This window comes from Rhineura floridana, chromosome 3 (genome assembly GCF_030035675.1).
Source record: "Rhineura floridana isolate rRhiFlo1 chromosome 3, rRhiFlo1.hap2, whole genome shotgun sequence".
NCBI lineage: Eukaryota > Metazoa > Chordata > Lepidosauria > Squamata > Rhineuridae > Rhineura > Rhineura floridana.
Genome location: NC_084482.1, coordinates 164,617,875 through 164,643,559, shown reverse-complemented (window position 1 = coordinate 164,643,559; position 25,685 = coordinate 164,617,875). Strand labels below are relative to the sequence as shown.

Below are 25,685 nucleotides of genomic sequence, written 5' to 3'. Positions count from 1 at the left end.
CAATAAATAAAAGAAAAATAGCCAGTCTGTCCTTGTTAACGTGAAAACTGACCAGCCTCAGTCATGAAGGAGGAGGAGGAGGAGGCAAAGCTGCTTACCTTTCCAAATATTGATATTTCCTTTCAAAATATGAATATTTCCTCATATTTATCTATATTTCCTCTCAAATTATCTGTTTCCTTTTAGTTATTGATATTTCCTTTCAAATTACCTATTTTCTTTCGAAATATCAATATTAGCATTGATATTTTGGGGAGAGAAAAAATCGGACCAGTAAAACAAACCAATAGCAGACGAAGAACAACCCCCAATTGATTAACAATTTCACGTTAACAATTCAGATTGGTACCACCTGTTAGATTGCCAGAATGCTTTCGAAGTGGCACTGGCCAATGGATCCCTTCCCTACACTAAACAAAAGGATCGGTTAATGTGAAAGAATTCCACTACATTGCAGTTCCTTGAAATGTAAATAACAGGACAACGATGAAGGGAGAGATGGGTGTCGATTAAATATGAGGAGGAATATAAAGATTACTAAAAAGAGAGAGTATGGAAGTGGAATCTGTAGGAAAGGTTTTTAAAGATGGAATGGGAAATGGTTTGCATGCACAGATACTTAGGAAATTAAGTCAATTCAAATCATAAGCAGCAACTGGATGCTTCTTTGTAATGAGAAGTTCATTAATGGCAGTTATGCAAAGCAGAATAGGGGTGAGATGAAGTGAGCGAAAAAGTGCCAAGAACTTTAAATGTAAAGGCTTGAGAGAAGTCAGGAATTACTACACAATTTAGCTGCAGTTGTATCCTCACCCCTCCTTTTTTTAATATGCTTAGTTAGGCTAAAAAGCGCAGCTATAATGGCCAAATCCCTTCAAGAAACTCTTAGACTTACAAATGTTATGTGTGACACACTAGGAAAAGGCACAAGTCCACAAGAAGGTTTGCTTGGTTGAAGAGAGTGTAGAGCAGCCTTCCCCAAAGTGGTGCTCTCCGAATGTTTTGGAGTACAACTCCCATGAGTCCCAGCCAAACCTAGTGTGCTGGATGGGACTAGTGGGAGTTGTAGTCCAAAACATCTGGAGGGCATCAGATGGGGTAAGACTGCTGGAGAGACTATAAAAGGCAAGCACATCCATGTGTATTAATTATATTCAAATATGTGAATGTCTAAGGCCTTTTCTGAAACTTTGTGGCCACAACAATCATTCACAGTCATTATTTCAGATGTTCAAATGTCAGAGAAACTTTTCTAAATCAGAAATGTATACACTAGCAGAAAGACACCGTGTTTAGAAATGGGAGTGTACTTGGAATGAGTACTCTGTTTTCTGATGCCCATCTTTTGTGAAGTGTGCCTCATGACCTCTGTACATCATGTGATGTTTCTTGTTTCATGGTAAATGATTTGGTTGTGAAACAAAATATCATCTGATTATCAGAAATTCCTCCAAAAACAGGTCCAATGGTAGAGAGCTTTACCATATATCTGGCATTAATTCTCTCTTGAAGTGTTACCCACAAATGGCATATGGAACTGTATAGATTTCTTTCAAACTCTTCTTCTTCTTTCCAAGTAAGTTCCAAGGGGAACTCTTACCAATAAGAGGTAGAGGCGTTCATGTGTCACTAGAAATAAGATAAAAGGAAATAAATGTGGGGCTAAAGAGGGCCTTGACGGGAACATTGGAATAGAAAGGGAAGTTGTGATTTCCCAGTGCTCAGTCATGGCAGGACCTTGTTAATAAGAGGAATGGGAGGAGAGAGAATAGTAATATAAGTATTACTGACTGTGAGGTGACATGGGAAAAGTAGGTAGGTTGAATATGTGATCTCGGTAAAAAGTTTAGAAAGTGATTTCAGCATGTAGGAATTGGAGAAGGCTGAACTGGGTACTGCTGCTGAGGCCTTGGAAAATTTGAACCATAATTAATAACTGGCCAGATAACAGTGGGATGTATAATGACCTTTAAAAATCAAGAAAGCAAACAAAAACAGCCAGTTGGCTGATTACTAGAAAAGGCATTTATGTTGTGAGTGCAGCTTTTTAGACAATAATGGGAAATGCTCCCCTCATAAAAGATGTTATAGCATGCTGTTTTTTTCCTTTAAAGGCTTGAGGGCTGTAAGAGATAGTGATTCTTAGTGCAACTTATTGCACTTTCAATGACTCTTCATCTGCTACAACTAGAACAAGCAGCTTACTTGGCTGAGGCTATCACTTGGCCTAGGTGAGATACATCAGATCAGATACATCACTTGAAACAAGCAAGAGCAGACTCATGGAAGCTACTGTTCCTCATAGTTGATGTTTACGTAGTTTCAGGTTGAGTCACACAGGGTCTACTATACACAGTGTTAATGGCATGATTAGCAGTCATGTCATGTCATGTGCTTTTTAAAAATTAAATATCGAGTGATATCCCTCCCCTCCCCATGTGACAGTTATCATTAGGAAGAAAACTCCCACTGGTACCAATTTCAAGGAGCAATTTCATGGAGATTGTGGCTGGGGAAGGAAGTCTTAAACCTTCCTTCCATGCATGCTGTGATTTCTATCATAATTGCCATGCTCTGCATGTTGTATTTTTTTTAAAAAAAAAACCCACAATGGACGATATCCAACTAATTCATTCCATTGCTGCAAGAATTTTGGGTTATGCATGACAACTTCCCCCATCTCCTCCCCCTGTGTACTCCCTAAATTTGTTCTGGGGTGTTCCCCCAACTTTCCAAACCAGATTTGGAGAAGGTGCAGGAAGAGGAAACGGGAGGGTCCATTGCATGTGGAAACCCTTACATTAACAATGCATTAGTTGGATATTGACTAATGTGATTGCTAAGCATATCATTATAGATAGATAGATAGATAGTTTATTACGACCATATGGTCAGCAAATAAGCATATCATTAATATCATATGTTGTTAGGTCCACACTTTGAAGACTTGTACAATAATCCAGGTCTTCATGGAATTATCATTTCTTTAAATCAAATTATGCTAGTCACCATATCTGCACCTCAAATTGAAAAAATCAATTTTATATGGTGTGTAAGTATGTGTGTGTTTGTTTTCTGTTTAAAATTTGCCATTTGAGAAGTCAGAGTTTCTATAGTAACATTATCTGGAGTGGGACTTATTTGAGTTGCCTGTTGTGTGTCAGCTATCATAACAGCAACTTTTTGATCACAGGCACTCTTAAACTGCCTCATTATGAAGTATTCTTCTTTTCTTAATTCCTTCACATGTAGAAGGTGTTTCAAACCTTTGATTTTTATTGATGCCTAGAAAATAGTACAACATTGCCTCTTAAAATACAGTGTTAAGGGATTAACATTAGTAGAATTAGTTACTTTAGGACAATCTTCACACATATGCAAGATGTGAACAAAAGTGTCCCATATATATATATTTTTGTGAAATGCAGTGGAATAATTAATTTTGAGAAAATATATAGTTGCCAATGGTATGTGAATTATAATGCAGTTTTCATTATTTCCTAGAAGGAGATCTTATGACCTTTGGTAGATAAAATCTGAAATGTTAGGATGACTTGTGATCTCACTGTGCATATGAATAAATATATTGTTATTTCTAGTACTGATTGATTGATTGATTGATTGATTGATTGATTGTACTTATATACCGCCCCATCGCCAAAGCTCTCTGGGCAGTTTACAGTAACTAAAAACATTAAAACAAATATACAAATTTAAAAACACATCTTTTAAAAACAATTTAAAACACAATTTAAAAATTTAAAACAATTTAAAACACATGCTAAAATGCCTGGGAGAAGAGGAAAGTCTTGAGCGCCAAAAAGATAACAGTGTTGGCACCAGGCGCAGCTCATCAGCAAAAACATTCCATAATTTGGGGACCACCACTGAGAAGGCCCTCTCCCTTGTTGCCATACTCCAAGCTTCCCTCAGAGTAGGCACCCGGATGAGGGCCTTTGATCTTGAAAATAGTGTACGGGTGGGTTTGTATCGGGAGAGGCGTTCCATCAGGTATTGTGGTCCCAAGCCGTGTAAGGCTTTATAGGTCAAAACCAGCACCTTGAATTGAGCTCAGAAACATACAAGCAGCCAATGCAAGCCAGAATCAGTTTTATATGTTCAAACCATCTGGTCCCTGTTACAATTTCTATACAAATTTTAAAAAAGCAATTTTTTAAAAAACACATCCTAAAATGCCTGGGAGAAGAGGAAAGTCTTGACCTGGCACCGAAAAGATAATAGTATTGGCACCAGGCACACCTTGTAATTCCGTAATTTGGGGGCCACCACTGAGAAGGCCCTCTCCCTTGTTGCTAGACTCCCAGATTCCCTCAGAGTAGGAACGCGGAGGAGGGCCTTAGATGTTGAGTGTAGTGTATGGGTGGGTTCATGTCAGGAGAGGCGTAACATCAGGTATTGTGATCCTAAGCCATGTAAGGCTTTATAGGTTAAAATCAGCACCTTGAACCGAGCTCGGAAACATACAGGCAGCCAATGCAAGCGGACCAGAATCAGTTTTATATGTTCGAACCTTCTGGTCCCTGTTACCAATCTGGCCACTGCATTTTGCACAAGCTGCAGCTTCCAAACCGTCTTCAAAGGCAGCCCCACGTAGAGTGCATTGCAGTAATCTAGCTTGGAGGTTGCCAGAACATGGACAACTGAAGCCAGGTTATCCCTGTCCAGATAGGGGCGTAGCTGGGCCACCAACTGAAGTTGTTAGAAGGCACTCCATGCCACCGAGGCTACCTGAACTTCAAGTGACAGAGATGGTTCTAGGAGAACCCCCAAGCTATGAACCTGCTCCTTCAGGGGGAGTGCAACCCCATCCAGGACAGGTTGGACATCCACCATCTGGTCAGAAGAACCACCCACTAGCAGCATCTCAGTCTTGTCTAGATTGAGCCTCAGTTTATTAGCCCTCATCCAGTCCATTGTCGCAGCCAGGCACTGGTTCAGCACATTGACAGCCTCACCTGAAGAAGATGAAAAGGAGAAATAGAGCTGCGTGTCATCAGCATACTGATGGCAACACACTCCAAAGCTCCGGATGACCGCACCCAACGGTTTCATGTAGATGTTGAACAGCATGGGGGACAGAACTGACCCCTGCAGAAACCCATACTGGAGAGTCCAGGGTGCCGAGCAATGTTGCCCAAGCACAACCTTCTGGAGGCGACCTGCCAAGTAGGAGCAGAACCACCACAATGCAGTCCCTCCCACTCCCAACTCAGCCAGTCTCCCCAGAAGGATACCATGGTCGATGGTATCGAAAGCCACTGAGTGATCAAGGAGAATCAACAGAGTCACACTCCCCAACTCTCTCCCGACAGAGGTCATCATACAGGGCGACCAATGCTGTTTCTGTGCCAAAACCAGGCCTGAAACCCTACTGAAATGGATCCAGATAATCGGTCTCATCCAAGAGTGTCTGGAGCTGGCCCGCAACCACTCGTTCAAGGACCTTGCCCAGGAATGGAACTTTTGCTACCGGCCTATAGTTATTAAGATTTTCTGGGTCCAGGGAGGGCCTCTTCAGGCTTGGTCTCACTACCACCTCTTTCAGGCAGCCAGGGACACCCCCCCCTCGCAGAGAGGCATTAATCACTTCCCTGGCCCAGCCGGCTGTTCCATCCCTGCTAGCTTTTATTAGCCAAGAAGGGCAAGGATCCAGCACAGAAGTGGTTGCACGAACCTGTCCAAGCACCTTGTCAACATACTCAAGCGGAACCAACTGAAACTCATCCAAGAAATCGGGACAAGGCTGTGCTCTGGATACCTCGCTTGATTCACCTGCTGTAACACTGGAGTCTAAATCCTGGTGGATGCTTTGTGCTTTTTAATATTTATTCAATCATTTCAAAAAAAATCTCACTTAGTCTTACTAGTGCATTTTTCACAAAGTTTAGGAAGCAACCCCAAACTGAAGCAGTTTCTTAGGATACATACTGTATGAATGATTTCTTGTCACCACTGGGTTTTATTTTTTTGTTTTTTAAATGAAAAAATGGAAATGGACTGCCTTCAAGTTGATCCCAACTTATGGGCTACCCTATGAATAGGGTTTTCATGATAAGCGGTATTCAGAGGTGGATTAGCATTGCCTTCCACTGAGGCTGAGAGGCAGCTTGTTTTATTTATTTATTTATTACATTTATATACCGCTCCATAGCCAAAGCTCTCTGGGCAGTTTATGGCAGTGACTGGCCCAAGGTCACCCGGTGAGCTTCATGGCTGTGTGAGGATTCAAACCCTGGTCTCCCAGGTTGTAGTCCAGCACTCTAACCACTATGCCACACTGGCTCTCTCTTTTTTAAACAGGTGCTATTAATCAGTTACTGCAAATTAGCTGAACACAGTCAATTAAAAATAAAATATATAATTAAACATCTCAGGCAGAATACAGTCAAACTCATGGTGTGCCTCATAGAAAGGTTTTCTTAGAATTGAACAAGATTAATATTTTTGTGTGTGAATATTACTGTGAGTAATGTAAAGCACCTAGATGAAGCTATGCATTTGAAAGCATCTTTAATAAGTTCCCCCTATAAATAGAGGAGCAATGTTTTATATATGAAATTTTATATATAAAATGTTTTTATATATATGTTTTATATGAAACATTGATGTGAGAAACCATTATTCTCAGGTTCTTCAGAGCACATCTGTATGTCATCAGGTTTCCTATTGTTTAATGCTACAGGAAAAAACTGTTCCTGCTTTTTCTAATAACAGTTGAATGTGGTGTGAATGAATCCTATGCTAGTACCATATGCTAGCTGAAGGAAAATAAGCTGAGCTTGAATCTTGGCAAGATGGAGGCACTGTGGGTGAGTGGTTCCCAATGTCTAAGAAATTGGTCAGTTGCCTGCCCTGGATTGGGGTTGCACTGCCCCTGAAGGAGCATGTACACAGTCTGAGGGTGCTTCTGGATCCAGCGTTGTCACTGGATGCCCAAGTAGCCTCAGTGGCTAGAAGTGCCATTTATCAGCTGCATCTTGTGAGACAACTACAACCGTTCCTGGACCAGGAGAGCTTGACTACAGTAGTTCAGACATTGGTGACTTACACTGGATTATTGCAATGTGGGGCTTCCCTTGCACTTAACCTGGAAACTGCAGTTAGTGCAGAATGTTGCAACCAGATTGCTGACAGGAATGAGAGCTTGCCAGTATATAACACGTCTACTCAGAGATCTGCATTGGTTGCTAATTTGTTACCGGACCAGTGTTACTACTGGTGTATAAAGCCCTTAACAGCTTAGGACCAGTTTATTTAAGAACATAAGAAGAACCTGCTGGATCAGGCCAATGGTCCATCAACTCCAACATCCTATTCTCACAGTGGCCAAACAGGTGCCCATAGGAAGCCCACAAGCAGGACCTGAGTGCATGAGCACTCTCCCCACCTGCAGTTTCCAGCAACTGGTATTCAGAAGCATGCCACCACTGTCTATGAAAGGCAGAGCATAGTCATCAGGGCTGGTAGCCATTGATAGCCTTATCCTTTATGAATTTATCTAATCCTCTTTTAAAGCCATCCAAGTTGGTGGCCATCACTGCCTCTTCCAGGAACGAATTCCATAGTTTAATTATGTGCTGTGTGAAGAAGTTCTTTTATCTGTCCTGAATCTTCTAACAAACTTGCAGAACCGCCTTACCCCATATGTGCCTACTCTTTATGAATGAATGAATCATTTATTATGATCACAGACCAAAAGATTAAAATCAGTATAACAAGCCACAAAAATTAAAATACATATAAAACACAACTGCTGAAATTTACTACAAACCAGATAAATACAAATTAAGTAGTTCCTTAGTCAGAAGACTGGCAGCATTTTTTCCTAATTTGCATTGTGATTAAAAAACAACAACACTTTGCGACACTTTTGGTAACAGACGATGACACATTCCTTAAACAGATCAATACCAAATTTTCAGAAAAATTCCTAGGCAACGCAGTTGATAGAGAGAAAATTAGCCTCTTTCTGCATTCACTGTACAAATTACAAGACAGTGGAACATGGTCAACAGATTCCGTTACACCAGCACTGCAAAGAAATGTCCGTTCACTGACTGGGATGTTATTAAATCGGCCTTTCAACAGTGCCGATGGCAACACATTAAAGTGGGCAAGAGTAAATGCTCTCCTGTACTTTGGAATGGTCAGTGAATACAAATATGAAGCTGCAGTGATTCCATAATTGTTGGAGTTATTATAGATTAGTGGAGAGCAAGATTTATTAGCAGCAGTTTTCAAATGCTGCAAATCTAGATCTATTAGTCTTTGCCTACTTGAGCATTTCGATCTGTGTAACTGGCCCTGTTACTGGTGCCACATAATACTCATTTGACACTTTTAAAATATTGTTCTTTTAGTATGGCAGCATCTACTCCTTGGGACTCCCTACCTATTGACATCAGGCAGGTGTCTTCACTGTATTCTTCCAGCACCTACTTAAATCTTTGTTGTTTAGCCAAGTCTATGCAGACACATAGATGCTGATGTGTTTTAAGTGTTTTAGTCTGTTCCTGTTTTGTTTTTAAAATGTTTTTAATGTTTTTAACTGTTTTAACTTTTTTGTAAACCACTTAGAAGTTTTTTTTTTACAATCAAGCGGTATATACATTTTGTTAAATAAATAAAAATGAATAGTTCTGCCTTATAGGTGCACCCATCTTGCTGACACGTGATCACTGCCCATCTGTAGAACCAGCACACAGGGAATCAGTACAGGCATTATCTCTGCCTCTTGCCTGAAATTTCATACCAACTAGAGCACAAGTTCCTTAGTTTTCATAAATATATTGGTATCTTGATATGGAGTATCCTGTGGCTTACGATTTGGATTATTGGGTTGTGCCCCTCATATGATGATTTTAGATGATGCCTAGCTTCTCTTAGAAGTACAAATGTGACATAATAGCAGGCATGGATCCAAAACTTGGATGGCCCTTGAGTGATGACCCATTTACTTCATAGTCACATAAATTGCTCCATATGTTCACAGTCTTTGGGTGTTCTCATGTATGTAATTCATTTGCATTCTGTTTTGGGCTCAAATGAATGAATACAAATTTTGTGCATTTCCAATACATAGAATGCCCTTTCATTGGCTTGCTACAACATAATTGGCTCTATCTGTCAAAATGTTTTGCAGTATATAATCTAAATCGGTAGGGTCTGACAGTGGGACAAGGAGACTGTGTGACAAGAGGGTTTTCCTGCTAGTTGTGCTTGTCCATTGTCTTGTCTTGTATTCCAAATAATCATAACTCTTGAGTAGCTAGCCCATTGTAGGACAATTATTTTTCCCTCTTTAGTATATCTTTAACCAAAAGAACATTGCCTTTTGGGTTAATCATGTTACCAGATAAAGGCTATGTCTGTGTTGATTCTTTATTGTCTAAACAAAGTGCTAGTGTGCCATGTTGCTTGCATTACACACACAGACATACCCCTTTTCAGATAGTTGATGTTACCAATTGTGCTTTGTACTTCTCTAATAAGTACCTACAGATCCATTATGAGATTAAACATTCTTAAGTTTTATTGTTTGTTTTTAAACTGTTGTGATCAGTTCACTGACCATGCTGGTACAGCTTCAGAAGGCAATTCAGGACAATCTGTTTGCAGAGCAAGTTAACACAGTGTCCAATATACAGAAATAATAAAAACATAAGAAGAGACTGCTGGATCATGCCAATGGCCTATGCAGTCCAGCATCCTGTTCTCACCGTGGCCAACCAGTTGCCCATGGGAAACTATAATATGTAACCACTCTGCAATGGAGGGGAGCACTTAAGTATTTTAATCTTTTATGTGAAATTAGAGGGTTAAAAGTACTAAAGAATGTTCCTATTTTCATTCATGAAATGTTAGAGAGGTATTTCTCACCCTTTATCTAGCCACCCAGATTCAGCTCACTGGAAGAAAATCCACAGCCAAATAAGGACAAAGGAATAATAATTTCTGAGCAAATAAAGTTCATAGCATGCAGTTAAATATGGGTCATATATGCTAGGTCTTTGCTCCAGGCTGACCTTTTTGAGGAAATGTCTGCAGCAGTTTAAACAGATGCTCATTATTCTTTTGAGGCTGGTTGTGTACCTGTCTCTCTTTAGTAGTCATAAGATTCTGGCTTTTGCAGAGCCACATAATGCACTTTGCTAGTAGAATTCTTTGCAATAAAGTAGTTAGTGTGATCAGTTTTTAAATTTTCTCTTGTCTAGTCATTATTTGATGTAATTTATTTGCAATTAGTGTAGCCTTAACTATTTAAAATTATATTTGGGGACCTTTTTAAAAGCAGTTTCCTGGAGCTACTACCTGCCTTTGCTTGCATTGCTGGAGGCTTACAGATAGGGTTCAGCCATAGAGCATCTGAAAGTGCATCTGACCAGATGCAGAGTGTTTCCATCATTGAGTAATACCTGCCCTTCTCAAGTATCTGGGGTTCTGTGGATTCTTGTAGATTCTTGTGGATTTTTGGAAATTAACTGGTGCATATTAGGAAAGGACCAAAATGGCAGCATATTTGCCTTGCGAAGATAGCTGCAGTAGAGGAATCCGCTCCCTTTTGTTACTTTGGTGCAAAGTACTGGTATCACACACCACGTTCCAGCTAGTCCAGTGTTCCCAGGGAAGGCTGTGTACATGCAGAAACAAGTTAAATAACTTGTTTGTCTTTAGTATAGCAACAGCCTTTTTATTCGGAGGTCTGCTGTAGTATATGTGACAGCTGCTTTGTCTGGCTACACCTCCGTAAAGGAATAGTGACAGTACCCAGATTTTGAAGTCACTTTGCCACCAAAATTGCACTGGATAATGACCCGAGTGCCCCACGCAGGGGGAAGCCGTGTATCTCAGAGAATGTATTGCCATCCCACTTTTCAATATGATTTTTCAGTAAATCTGACTTTTGTGTCAGCCCGTTGTAGGAGAAGCTGTTGCAACATGAGCCACTGCAGAATGCTAACTAATTTCATAATGCTCTGCATAAGGTGACCCACTTACAAGTTCATCCTCCAGTCATGGTTTAAGCTTTGTTCCTGATTTATGTAACAGCATATTGGTTTCATCAGATAACTGTCAGATCTAGTCCTTGGCTATTTATTGTCTTCCTCCATGCATGCAGTCTCTGAATGTACTTTATATAATTTTTGGAAAACACTGCTTTATTTTGCTTTTCCACATTGGAATGATTTAAACACTAATTTAAGTGAAAGGAGTAACCACACTTTCCCATACATCAACAACATTCATGGCAGGTTAAAGAATATTCATAGTGTCCCTTCTGAAAGCATCCTATGTAGTATATGATATCAAACTGGTAAATTTGATAAGGTAAGTGCTTAATTTCTTAAGAGGTGAACCCTACTAAAAAGTGTGCTCTCTGACTCAGAAGTGCTATTCCCTAATCCCAGATGTTTTGAAAAGTGGCCAAAAGAATGTAGTTCTGAGGGAGGGACTCTGTACATGTTTAGAAGCATTTTGTTTGTATCACATATTCCATAGCTGAGTTCTACAGTAACAACTAGAATCGTTTAATATTGTAACTGTAAGGAATCAAAGCAGCTGTCAAGCAAGTTGATTTCAGAGAAATTATTTTTGGATGGGTTAAATGCACAAGCTCTGGTAGATATGGACAAGAGAGTTCTGCTTCTGATTACACTTAAAATTCCAGACATAAATTGTCTTGGACTGTTTTGGTTATTTACAGTTTTCACTTCTCATTCCTTATGCTAAGGTTCTTGCCTTTGAGCCCAGCATCTAATCATTTCTTTCCAAATCCTTGAAGTATGCTATTCCTCCTGCATTTGTAGGTTATGCAATATTTTGCCCTATCCTTAAGCTCTCTTGTCCTAAATTGTCCAATTTCCTTAGCCTACTTTTTGTTCATAGCCTACTTTTTGCCAGATCATACTCTCTAGGCCTTCTGCATGTTTTTTCTATAGCCAAACTGACAGTTTGCACCCATCATAGAAGCTGCAGTGTTTTCTCAAATTTTGTGATTTGAATATCTCCCCTTCACCAGCAACTAAAAGAAGATGCTCTGTTTAGTTGTTAATTGTATTTTATAGAATGTAGAAATTTTCTGGTATTTTTGTATGTTTATTTAAGATGTTTTAACCTATGTTGTAATCTGCTTAGAGTTTTGTTTAAATATAAGCAGTATATAAATTTACCAAATAAATTCTAAACATATGACCCTGGTCAGCAGGCTAGTTTCACAGGAGGATCACTTTGAAGAGAGGTAAACGTGGTGGGCAAGCCTCCCTTCCAAAGTGGATCCCCGAGAAGCTCTGTTTCCATAGCCGCTGTTTCCTCCTTTATTACCTCTGAATTTGAAGCTGAGAGTGCTTAATATTCTTTAAAAGCTGCATTTGACTCTGGGGCCTCTACTTGCTGATTCCATTACAGACGTTCAGTCAATGACTAGGAGGTTCACAGGCTGACTATACAGCTTTGTAGTCTGTCTATATGTCATTGATAATGGACTTTACCAATTAAGATGTTCTGGATCTTTGTTGCTGTAGCACTCATTTTTTTGCCGACTAACAGAAGATAAAAAGTCAGAAAAATTCTTCAAAGTTTTTTATGATCGGATGAAAGTGGCTCAACAAGAAATTAAGACTACAGTCACAGTTAATACCAGTGATTTGGGGAATAAAAAGAAAGATGATGACTCAGACAGAGATGTACCAGCCAGGAAAAGAGGTAATTCTCCAGCGCTATAGTAGTGTAAGATCACATGAAAATAAAATCCTGTGATGAAGTATTTTATTCATCGATTTATTCTAGTACGCAGCATGAACATTAAAAGTTCAGTCCTACCATGGCACCATTTTCTTTCTTCATCCATTTGGGATGTGGCAGTTGCTGTAGTGCTGACAGGTATTCTTAGCATTAGTGTGCCAGCCAGCTTGAGAAGTTTGCTGTGCTGTTTTAATCCTTGTGTTTAACACTCTGTTTTGTAGGCAGTAGCTCTAGAATCCTGTAGCTAAAAACAGACCTCTCATATTCTCAATTTGTAACAAAGATAGATTGAGATGTACCAGCCAGATGTGGACTTGCAACCTCAAACTTATTTTTTCATAATAATGCTACATAATTAGTAGTAGTATTAGTCCTATGTCCCCCATTTACTCCAGGTTTACTCTTTCTGCAGAAAACCTGATAGTTAAAAAAAGATTGTTACCAATGGCCTGTTTGCAATATCTGAGCAACCTATTTGCACCCTTTATCAATGACCCTACAGCACATACTTAAGCATCCGGTGTGTGTATTCATATTGGAAAATATATAACATGGACGTGATATGGCATGATCATAGAAAACTACCTTATGCCAAGTCAGACCAACCGCTCATAGCTCAGTATTATCTACACTGACTGGCAGAGGGTTCAGACAAGGAGTTGTTCCCACCCCTACGTGGAGATGCCAAGGATTGAATCTAGGACCCTCAGCATGCAAAGCAGGTGTTCTACCACTGAGCTGTAGGCCTTCCCCATAAATCCTCTGAAATCTTTGAGAGTATAACTTTGATATTTTTGATCTAATGTTAATTTTTTCTTTTCGCATTTAAAAATAAAATAAGCACCTCCAATCCCTATGTAATGGATAAACAGGTAGTGTAAGATAGCCAGCTGGGACACCATTGGGGGAGAGAAAAAGCAGTGAGGCATGATCGTTTCTCCTCTTGACAACTTAAATCACTGCCCAGACATGGCTTGCAGATTTATTACTTTCATAATGATAATCCACAACTACAGTATTTAGAAGTTTGAGAAATTAGCAGAAGCAGGCATGAATTTTAACACCACTGTACTCCATTCATGGAAGGAGAATTACACTTACAGAAGGACCCCTTCTATGAGCATGGCCCTTGATCCATGAATGAAGCAGAAAGTTATGATCTGAGCTACTGTGTTTCACATTCTAGTTATTTTTGTGATCATTTCTTGACTCCTGCCAGCAAGTGTATTTTATAATAGTTAAGCATTATCTACTAAAACAGAGTCCAGATGTTGCTGGACTTCAGCTCTCATCATTCCCAGTCAACATGGCCAATGGCCAAGGGTGATGGGAGTTGTAGTCCAACAATATGTGGAGGGCCATCTTCCCCATCTGTACTAAAACATTTAGTGGTGGATGCTTATCAGTTCTCTAAGTCTAGAGATGAATCTTCATATTTACAAAAGGGATATTTCTGTGCCTTGTTAAGAAGTGTAATGAATCAGGCTGGCTCATTAAAATTCATTGCACTTACTACAAAGACAGAATGTTTCGTGACCAATGTGACAACTTGTTGAAAATGGTGCATGGAGCTGCTTAGTGACTTGATCATAGTTTGCTAATGGAACTTGTCTCTATGTATTGTAGCATTAAGGGAACCCATGACCCAAATAACAGAGGAAGTGCGAGATCAGTTGGTTGAAGCCTCTGCTGCAACAAGGAAGGCATACAACACTTATAGGAGGGAAGCTGATCCTGAGGACCATTATTCAGCTGGGGACGGAGCACAGCCTGCGGCAGACAAAAACAAAGATGAATTGGAGATGGAGATGAGTCCTGTTATCACAATAATGCAGCCCATCTTGCGTTTCCTGCAGCTGTTGTGTGAAAACCACAATCGGGACCTGCAGGTAGGCTAGGTAACACTTGCAGACTCAGCTCTCAAATAGAACTGGAATAGTTGATCAACCCTTTTACCTAGGCTACATTGCTTGTTTGGAAAAATGGGGGGGGGGAATAATGAAGGGTCTTTCTCCACTTCTACTGATTCTACATCCCTCCTTTTACGATCATGATAAATTGGATCAGTGTGAGGGCAAAAAAAGTATGGGATTATATCTGTTGTGGGATTGTTATGAGTATCATCAACCTTTGTCAGTAGCCAGGTTAGAAGAGAAGCTCCAGAGTCTACAGCTTAACTGTATTCACCACGAGGGAGCTAACATGTTTTGAGAGGCTAATACTAGAATATGAACCTACTACAAGAGGCTTGATTTTGAACATTTATACTTTATTAATTGAGACAGCAGTAATTTCTTCCAGTACTTTGAGGATGGGATGGAAGAGGGACCTGAGTGTGCAGTGTGTGCAGGTTCCTGGAGGGGAATTTGGAATAAATTACCTTTTTGTTCTATCTCAGTGGCCATCCGAGAAAATTCCTTAAAATGGGTTCATAAATGGTATTTGATACCACTCAGGCTGGCCCATATTACAAATGCAGGAAATGATAGCTGCTGGAGAGGTTGTCAGCAATGAGACACTTACATTCATATGGTCTGGCAATGTGAGAAAGTGTATAAATACTAGGAGATGTGAAAAAGTTTATAAATACTGGAAGACATTTTTTTTAAAAAAATGAGAAAAATAACAAAACAGAGTATTGTTATGCCCCCAATGCTGGCATTGTTAAACATTTGGAAGGAAGAAAAAGAGAGGGCCCGCCACAGGCCTTTGATTAGCTTCATGTGGGCAGCTGCCAGGATGGAAATTGTGAAGAAGTGGAAACAGGCTGAAACAGTAGAAAACTGTGTCACCCGCTTCTGGCATATTGCAGTGGCTGAGGAACTGACTTTCAGATTGCGATTAGCAAGGGGAAGATTGTCAGCACTGGACTTTTTTGCGGTATGGGACTTGTTTGTAGTTTATATTAGAGAGCATAGACCTGCAACAGTAATGATGGGGGCATTCTGGGACAACAACTAGAATGGGAGATGGAATTATTGCAAAACTGGAAAATCCTCCCTCTCACATTTGGTTTGCAGGAATTGTTCAGATGCCAGTACTCATATCTTGCTAAAAGTGCTGTGGATGCCAGCACAAAATGACTGCCATGGGCAACACACACACAAAATAAAAACAGAAGAGGTGTTGGTACTGTCACACACAAAAAACATTCTGTCCCCCCAGTCTGTTCCTGAGGATTGGGAAACCCTTCCGAAAGTGGCATGGGAATCTGCAGGAGACAGGGAGGATTTTTAAAAATCACTTCCTTCCCCCTACCATGCATGGAAGTCTCTGGTGAATCAGAGCCTTCTGTAAATGGAAGAACAGCACTGGATACAATTAGAGATGTGAAGGCCCAGAAAAAACCTTGGAAAAACGGGGGGGAACCTTCCACAGTTTTTTTTTCTGTTTTTCCCCAAAATGTTCCCATTTTTTCCCAGGAAAAAACAGAGAAAATGGTTGAGTACAGATATACCATAGCTACTAAATGGGGGCTAATTACCGCTGATTCCAAGTATTCCTGAGCCCCTGGGAATGATGCTGTCAGTGGACCCCTCTCTGATCAGGTCCACCTCCTCTCCACTGTCACAACTCTTTGTTTACTTGCACTCTCCCTCTGGGCCTAGTTAGCACTACCATCTAGGGTGAGAGGGTAAAGCAGGTGGAGGAGGGCCTGTAGCTCAGTGGCAGATCATCTGCATTGCATGCAGAAGGTTCCAGATTCAATCTCAGGTAGGTCTGGGTGACTTCCTGTTTGAAATCCTGGAAAGCCATGGCCAGTCAACACAGACAGTACTGAGCTGGATGGACCAGTGTGTCTGACCTAGTATAAGGCAGCTTCCTGTGAATGCTGCTTTTCTTCACTTGTGCAGTCAGAAAGTAGGTGAGTAGGAAGCACCAGCAGAGAAAGGGGCCCCAGAGTTGGCAGTGGGCCTTGGCAGGTGCCCAACAATCCCAAATGCTGACTTTGAGGCAAAGATACTTAGCAAGCATGAAGAAAAAATATAAAAATTAAACCCAAAGAGGGAATTTCTAACAAGCTCTAATCTGTAGGAACTTTGAGTGGGTGGAATGAAAACTTGTTGCACTTTACAGAACAAAAATAACAACTAAATAAAAGTTTTGAGAAGAGTGAAAGGAGTGTAATTCTCCCATGGCACAGTGTAAAACACTGCAAAAGAAGAAAGCTTTTGGCTATCTTCACTTACTAGTGCTACATATTTATCTGTGGGTGTGTTGAGAGGCTTAGTTTTAGGATCACACTGAGAGCATGCATAGGACTTTGTTAGAAAGTGATGTGTGACTGGAAAGCTAGGAATGTGCTGTGGAAAACACATTTTCATTTCTATTGAGCAGCGTTAACATTCAAAAAGAAAACTGAACTTTTTTCCTTCTCCATTATTTCAAACTCATCTATAGAATTTCCTGCGTTGTCAAAACAACAAGACTAATTACAACTTAGTGTGTGAGACACTGCAATTTCTGGACTGTATTTGTGGAAGCACAACTGGAGGACTTGGACTTCTTGGGCTGTACATTAATGAGAAAAATGTAGCACTGATCAACCAGACACTGGAAAGTTTGACAGAGTACTGCCAGGGACCATGCCATGAAAACCAGGTAATGCAGTTGCTGCCAATGGGAAATGTGGCACAGTTGCAAAACTGGGAGTCTAATGTGCAGCTTGGAACCCTGAGAGCTTCTCTTTTCATATTTGAATATTTAAATTTCTAGCTCATAGGACAGCAGAGAAAAATGTGTATGTGGCATTATGGAGATGCTGGGAGCATGAACCTAAGCAATCAAACTCCATGCCACCTGCCTGTGCACTGGACACATAATAATGGTTGAAAGGTTTGGGGTAAAGCTGGGGTAAAGACTTTCCATGGGGAGAGGATTACAGATAGCTATTTCATACTGCCCTTCTCATATCACAGATCATTCTGGAATGTCCTGTGTTCCAGAAATTCAGGATGACACAAACTTCTATATGGTCTGAGATATATATCTATGAATGATTGTGAATGATATACAAGAGATGTTAGTAGCATTTGCTTAAGCTCACTTCATGTGTTGAATTTTTGGTTCATATGTCCAGCTGTGGAGGTGATCATATCTTTCCCCACAAAGCTAACATTCTTGTTTACTCTGTGATGAACAATAGTTAGTTTGTTGTGACGTTCATAGCCATTGAACACAAATAAAACTGATTACATTTACACCCTGCCTTGCAAAATATTGAAAGCCATATAAACATGGACAGCAACACCTCAAAAAATCAAAAATGAAGTCCCCTTCCCCCACCTTGAGAGAGCATCCTTATCGATGCAGTTTGCTCAGCTTTTTCTTAGTGCAGAAGAATATGGAATAGCTGGTCCTTGTGTGTAACTCTGAAAATACATTGTTGCATATAGGCAATAATTGTCTTTGTAGTAAGACAATGAAACAGAAGCAAAGTAGCTTGTTGTTGTTATGTGCCTTCAAGTTGATTACTACTTATGAACCAGTGACCTCCAACAGCATCTGTCATGAACCACCCTGTTCAGATCTTGTAAGTTCAGATTTGTGGCTTCCTTTATGGAATCAATCCATCTCTTGTTTGGCCTTCCTCTTTTCCTACTCCCTTCTGTTTTTCCCAGCATTATTGTCTTTTCTAGTGAATCATGTCTTCTCATGATATGTCCGAAGTATGATAACCTCAGTTTCATCATTTTAGCTTCTAGTGACAGTTCTGGTTTAATTTGTTCTAACACCCAAGTATTTGTCTTTTTCGCAGTCCATGGTATCTGCAAAGCTCTCCTCCAGCACCATATTTCAGACGAGTTGATTTTTCTCTTATCCACCTTTTTCACTGTCCAACTTTCACATCCATACATTGAGATCAGGAATACCATGGTCTGAATGATCCTGACGTTGGTGTTCAGTGATACATCTTGGCTTTTGAGCACCTTTTCTAGTTCTCTCATAGCTGCCCTCCCCAGTCCTAGCCTTCTTCTGATTTCTTGACTGTTGTCTCCATTTTGGTTAATGACTGTGCCGAGGTATTGATAATCCTTGACAAGTTCAATGTCCTCATTGTCAACTGTAAAGTTACATAAATCTTCTGTTGTCATTACTTTAGTCTTTTTCAGAGCTTGGAAAAGTTGCTTTTTTTGAACTACAACTCCCATCAGCCCCAGCCAGCATGGCTTCTGGATTGGGCTGATGGGAGCTGTAGTTCAAAAAAGTAATTTTTCCATGCTCTGGTCTTTTTGACGTTCAGCTGTAGTCCTGCTTTTGTGCTGTCCTCTTTAACTTTCATCAGCATTTGTTTCAAATCATTACTGGTTTCTGCTAGTAGTATGGTATTGTCTGCATATCTGAAATTATTAATGTTTCTCCCTCCAATTTTCACACCTCCTTCATCTTGGTCCAATCCCGCTTTCCATATGATATGTTCTGCATACAGATTAAACAAATAGGGTGATAAAATACACCCCTGTCTCACACCCTTTCCGATGGGTAACCAATCGGTTTCTCCATATTCTGTCCTTACAGTAGGCTCTTGTGCAGAGTATAGGTTGTGCATCAGGACAATCAGATGCTGTGGCACCCCCATTTCTTTTAGAGCATTCCATAGTTTTTCATGATCTACACAGTCAAAGGCTTTGCTGTAGTCTATAAAGCACAGGGTGATTTTCTTCTGAAATCCTTGGTCCGTTATGTTTGCGATATGATCTCTGGTGCCTCTTCCCTTTCTAAATCCAGCTTGGACGTCTGGCATTTCTTGCTCCATATATGGTAAGAGCCTTTGTTGTAGAATCTTGAGCATTACTTTACTTGCATGGGATATTAAGGCAATAGTTGGATAATTACTGTATTCTCTGGGATCCTCTTTCTTTGGAATTGTGATATATATTGAACACTTCCAGTCTGTGGGCCATTATTTAGTATTCCATATTTCTTGACAAAATTTTGTCAAAATTTGGACAGATTCAGTCTCAGTAGCTTGTAGCAATTCTATTGGTATTACATCTGTTCCTGGTGCTTTGTTTCTTCCAAGTATTTTAAGAGCAGCTTTCACCTCATATTCTAAAATTTCTGGCTCCTCCATGAATGAATCTGTCATCCTTGCATCTCTTTTATAGAGTTCTTCAGTGTATTGCTTCCTCTTCCTTTTATTTCATCTTGGTCAGTCAGTGTGTTCCCCTGTTGATTATTCAACATCCCTACTCTTGGTTTAAATTTGCCTTTCATTTCTCTAATCTTTTGGAATAGGGCTCTTGTTCTTCCCATTTTGTTGTCCTTTTCTATTTCTATACAATAAGTATTGTAATAGTTTTCTTTGTCCCTACGTACTAGTTGTCATATAGTTGCATTTAGGGTTCTGACCGTGTTTCTATCTCCTTTTGCTTTTGCTTTCCTTCTCTCTTTAACTATTTTAAGAGTTTCTTCAGTCATCCATCGAGGTCTTTCTTTTTAACTAGAGGTATTGTCTTTTTGCATTCTTCCCTGATAATGTCCCTGACTTCAGTCCATAGTTCTTCTGGTTCTCCGTCAACTAGGTTTAAAGCCTCCAATCTGTTCCTTATTTGATCTTTATATTCTTCTGGGATGTTATTTAAATTGTATTTTGGCATTATGAGTGCTTTGTTGTTCTTCTTTTGCTTTACTCTGATTTTCGATACGATCAGTTCATGATCAGTACTGCAGTCTGCTCCTGGTCTTGTTTTTGCAGAAAGTATGGAACTTCTCCATCTTCTGTTGCCAATTATATAATCAATTTGATTCCTATATTGACCATCTGGTGATGTCCACGTGTACAGTCGTCTTTTTGGCTGCTCAAAAAATGTGTTAGCAAGAAACAAATCATTGGCTTCACAGAATTCAGTGTCTTCCTCCTGCTTCATTTCTGTCTCCTAAGCCCCATCATTGATGTCACTCGCTCAGACCTTACGTTGTAGCTCCTAATTGCTTTTGCTACATCACTTCTCACTATTAAAGCAACCCCGTTTCTTCTTGGTTTCTTATTTCCTGCATAAAATATTTTGTAGTTGCCTGATTGAAAATGTCCCATTCCTGTCCATTTCAATTCACTCACGCCAAGTATTGTAATGTTGATATGCTCCATTTCTTTCTTGACAATTTCTAACTTTCCCTGGTTCATGCTTCTCACATTCCATGTTCCTATTGTGTGCTTCGTACAACTCCGGACCCTCCTTTCACATCTGTGTGCATCAGCCTCTGGGCTTCCTTTCGGCTTTGACCCAGCTGCGTCATTAGTCACAGCACTACTCGTACTTGTCCTTTGTTCTTCCCCAGTAGCTCGGTGAGTGCCTTCTGACGGCATTGCTCTCAGCTTCTTCAACACTCTCAAACCCCCTCACCACGTTAAGGTGTGCATCCTAAAGGGGGATAGTAAAGTAGCTTACTATGAGACTTTTCATGGGAGTAGTCCCAGGTAACTGTGGGGATGGGGGAAGAGAGAGAGTATGTGTGTAAAAGGTTAAGCCCATTGGGAAGAAAGATATTTTTTTGCTAGCCATTCTTAAAAGGTTTCTTGGAATATTACCCTTATCTGCCTTTCTCCCCTGTGCAGAACTGCATTGCTACTCATGAGTCCAATGGTATAGATATAATTACAGCATTAATTCTCAATGATATCAACCCCCTGGGAAAAAAGCGAATGGATCTTGTATTAGAACTGAAGGCAAGTATTTAACTCTGAAGATGGACAGTATCACAGTGCAATGCAAAAACTTCTATCTAGAGAACCAGTGTGATAATGTGTGATGACAGAACAGAAACACTGACAGGCTTAGAAGATCTTGATAATTCCAGCAGGTTTCCTAAGTGCCTTAGGCAAGTAGCTATTGCAGAGGATTTTTTTTAAGTTTTAAAATTAAGAATTTATAAAATTTTATTGAAAATTGCTCACCTGTTCCTAATTTATGATATAAAATGTATGTTATACATCCAAAGCCACACCAAAAGGGCAGCAGCTGTACATCCAAAACATGAATTTCAAAGAGATAATCATTTAACTATGATAACACAATTTACAAAATCATTTCAGCTTGTTAAGGGCCCAGGACCTGCCATCATAGAGAATAAGTCACCAGTACTCTGCCAGCAATCAGTATGACTACCCTCATGTGAGATGAACTGTAGTGGTCTTATGCACAACTGTTTTGCCACTGAGGGCAGGATACAGACTGGATGCAAACAGGACAATTAGGCTACTGTGGATCAAAGAACAAGCTGCAACAGTGCAAATCTATATACATAGATTTATATATACATGATTTTCAGTCAGATTTTTATAAAAGAATTGCAGTTTACAGGTAGCAGAAGAGAATGTGGTTGCTGTAGCTACCTTGGCACAAGCTGTTCAGTGTTGATCTGCTGGTTAGGATCAAGGCTGAGTTGCAATGATATCTATGGGACATCTGCTCTGCATAAGTGCATGGATGTTTGTGCATAATTGTTAAATGTAGTTGCTTAAATTCTGATGTGAGAAGGCTGCCTTGGTGTCTGTTTCAGCTTCAACACAAATGCTATATGCAGAACTTGACAAAACAACCTGCTTTCTTTGTATATTGTTTTTAAGAATCTAAATGACATCATTGGTTCTCTATAGAAATTATGTTAATTTCAACTTCATGATACTTTGTGCTCTTTCACATTTGCTCATCTGCTTATCTTTGTTGCTTTGCCATTAGCCAGGTTTAACAAAATATGTAGCTGGAAATACTCACATAGATCTGTGGGTTATCATTTGACTTGTGTTTTTTTTTTATAACACATGAAACTGTTAAAACAACTATCTTTCTTTGACTTCTACCAGAACAATGCCTCTAAGCTACTCTTGGCAATAATGGAAAGTAGGCATGACAGTGAGAATGCAGAAAGGATCCTTTATAACATGAGACCCAAAGAACTGGTATGTTTCCAATAATATGCTCCAAATTTTCTGGGTGGTGGTGTACTTTTTAATTTGGCAGCATGGAATTATCTTGCTGCTAGTAGTGTGGCTAAAATAATATTGTCTGGGTTCTTGTAAACGTCATGGCTTTTAAGCTTGCTTAACCTTCAAGCATAAGAAATGTTGTTTTCTACTATACACAGTGCATTATGTTTACAGGGCTAGTCTGTAGAAGCCCCCCCCCCAAAAAAGGGGGGGAGACAAATTTCCTAAGCATACAGTTAAGTGGGGAAGAGAAAATAAATTTTACGAAGTGAGATTAAAAAGTAAGAGTATATCCTGAAACCACTGTATGTGAAGTTTAAATTATAAGCTGTTGGAAGAAGTGGGGAGCCAATGACTAAAACGTGGTAGTTTTGTCTTCTGACAAATTCCTGGGAATTTCTCTCCTGCATAACATTATGATTATTATTAATATTATTATATTACATTTATATCCTGCCCTTCCTCCTACCAGAGGGAGACCAGGGTAGCAAACAGATGATAAAGTACTAAAAACATCTTAAAAACAAAATATCTTTTTAATGTATAGTTTATTAAGATTTTTACATTACTACAATAAGACAGTATGATCCCTTATTCCCCCCCTTCCCATCTCCCATACCTCCCTTTGCCCTCGTGCCCTTTGCTTTTTCTTTACATATATTTTCATTTCATTTCAGTTGTTTGACATGTTATGCAGTATTCAACTTCAGATGTTCAGATAAGGGTTAAGATAAATGAGTGTCAATGTTTTGCTGGGGTCCCAGATTAACAACCATTGAGTTGGAGATGTTTCCACTGCTTCATTGCATTGTGCTTCCCACTTCTATGAAAAAACAAAACATCTTTAAAACATATTAAAAAACAATTCCAATACAGACACAGACTGGGATGGCGACTTTTAAAGGCTTGCTGCAAGAGGAAGATCCCAGTGGCTAACACCCCACTAGCTCCTGGCTACCTGCCTGCTTCTATGAAGATCAGATGGCAGAAGGAGGGAAAATGTCTGGTGTTCCATGACTGTCAGAGTTAAGGATCCAGACAGGACATTTTGATGGAACTACTAATGAGCTTTATAGTGTGGAGGTTTCAAGACAGGGGCTTAACTTGCAAGTGGGTTGTTGAGATATTGCAAATGTGTATTTAGGAACAGGGTTTTTTTTTTAGCTTATTGGATTTCCTCCAAAAAGGGGAAATTCTGATTAAATTGTGGGGGGGGGATTCAAGCTGGCATTTTGATGCCAAAAACATTGAACACTGTAACAAAACCTTGCAAGTATGAAGAGTGCCGACCTCACGATAAGCATCTGTTTGGAAACACCCTGTGTTGATGAGAGGTGATGGCTTCAAAAATTCTAGATACCAATTTGACTAGGAGCTGAGATGTAACAAAAGCCATTTAATGGTTTCCAAGAGTTCTGTTCCACCCAGCATTAATAAACAAAACACCAGCCTGGAATTCCAAAGTCCAGAGCTGAAAGTCTGTAAACTCACCACATTGTGCCTTAGTTATGGCAGTAGTCCGAGACAGTGGTATGATGCAATGTATTATCCAGCAACAAGGGGTGAGCTGGGGATAAAGTTTCAGTCTATTTTAGCTTTCATTCCACTAAGTCAAGTGATTTGTAATGTAGACTAAATCTGACAGCAAATACCAGCTGGTTAAAAAGAAAACAAAAAACCCCAACCTTTTATAACTTGAAACAGAGACCCCTACTTCAAAAGGGAGGCCAGGATCAAGGTAAAATCCCTTTAGAGTATTTTGCTAGCGGTAAAATCCCTTTAGAGTATTTTGCTAGCTGTATGCTTTGGCCTTGGTTTTTCCATGTCTCATTTGTGACTTTTTTTTTCAGTTTTGAGCTGGATTTATCTTTCTCCTCAGGTGGAAGTGATTAAAAAGGCTTATCTGCAAGGTGAGGTTGAGTTTGAGGATGTAGAGAATGGTGAAGATCTTGCTGCATCTCCTAGAAATGTGGGGCATAACATTTACATATTAGCCCATCAGGTATGATTGTATTTATGCAAGAAAAAAAATAGGTCAAATTCTACACCTGTTTATTCCAGAGTAGTAGGGCCTTCTACCCAAAGACTTCAGTTCAGGCATGACCACCTGGGGCATAGTGCTGGGGCTTGGATGCACTGATCTGATCTTTGTTGGGACAGGCCAGCTGTGTACACTGATCATCCTTTCCTACACAGATGACCCAGGAGAATCATGGGCTTGTTTTCAACTAAGTCCTATTCACAGCAGGCCATTGAAATTAATGGACCTAAGTTTGTCACGTCTATTAACTTCAGTGGGTCTACTGAATGCTACCCATAGGATCAGCATAGGTAATTGATTCCACTGGTAGAAAAGTTGCATAAAGCTCCACACAAGTACCCTCTGTTACTATTGTTTCTCACAAAATGTCTGGTTTACCACTGAAATGCTACACCTATAACGTAGGAGTCTCAGCTTCAACACTGTTTTATGATACTCCAGGAAAAATATCTTGTCAATTACCTTATATAGCCATCACCTATGTTACTGGCTGGTCAGGGAATGCTAGAAGCGTACATGGAAAAGGCAAGTGCACTTTCAGTGAGATGCAAGCTGCTGTCGCCAAATGTACCATACATAGTTGTACTGAACCTGCATTTGTCCCCATGAACTGCACTCTAGATACAGATTGATATATCAGATATAACGAGTTCTTTGTTACTCACTATGTACAAACATGTTTCACTGTGTACAAACCATTTGTGCACTTTGATAACTTTCAGTTCAGCAATTATTGAGGAAATCATTTGTGAATCACCTATCCTCAAGTCTGTATCAGTCTAATAAAATTCATATAACTCTATGCACCCCAAATAAGAGAACTGAGCTTTTCTGTTTCATATATAGGGATTCGTGACCTTGCCGTTGTTCAAAGGATTAAAGAAAAGTGGGGGGATATTTAGTGCCTGACTTGGGGCTCAGGACTTTCAGTGGTCTTGTAAGGATGTGTAT

At 39.8% G+C, this 25,685-nt stretch overlaps 1 protein-coding gene across 5 annotated transcripts in view; it reads left to right on the top strand.

Annotated features, from left to right (window-relative positions):
- ITPR1 (inositol 1,4,5-trisphosphate receptor type 1) overlaps positions 1 to 25,685 on the top strand; it is a 347,896-nt gene that overhangs the window by 259,287 nt on the left and 62,924 nt on the right. For all 5 annotated transcript variants that reach the window (XM_061618551.1, XM_061618549.1, XM_061618550.1 and 2 more), the window contains 6 exons: positions 12,543 to 12,723; positions 14,389 to 14,651; positions 17,164 to 17,364; positions 21,323 to 21,433; positions 22,571 to 22,666; positions 24,573 to 24,695. In XM_061618551.1, the coding sequence (XP_061474535.1) occupies positions 12,543 to 12,723; positions 14,389 to 14,651; positions 17,164 to 17,364; positions 21,323 to 21,433; positions 22,571 to 22,666; positions 24,573 to 24,695 (975 nt within the window). The remainder of the gene's footprint in view (positions 1 to 12,542; positions 12,724 to 14,388; positions 14,652 to 17,163; positions 17,365 to 21,322; positions 21,434 to 22,570; positions 22,667 to 24,572; positions 24,696 to 25,685) is intronic.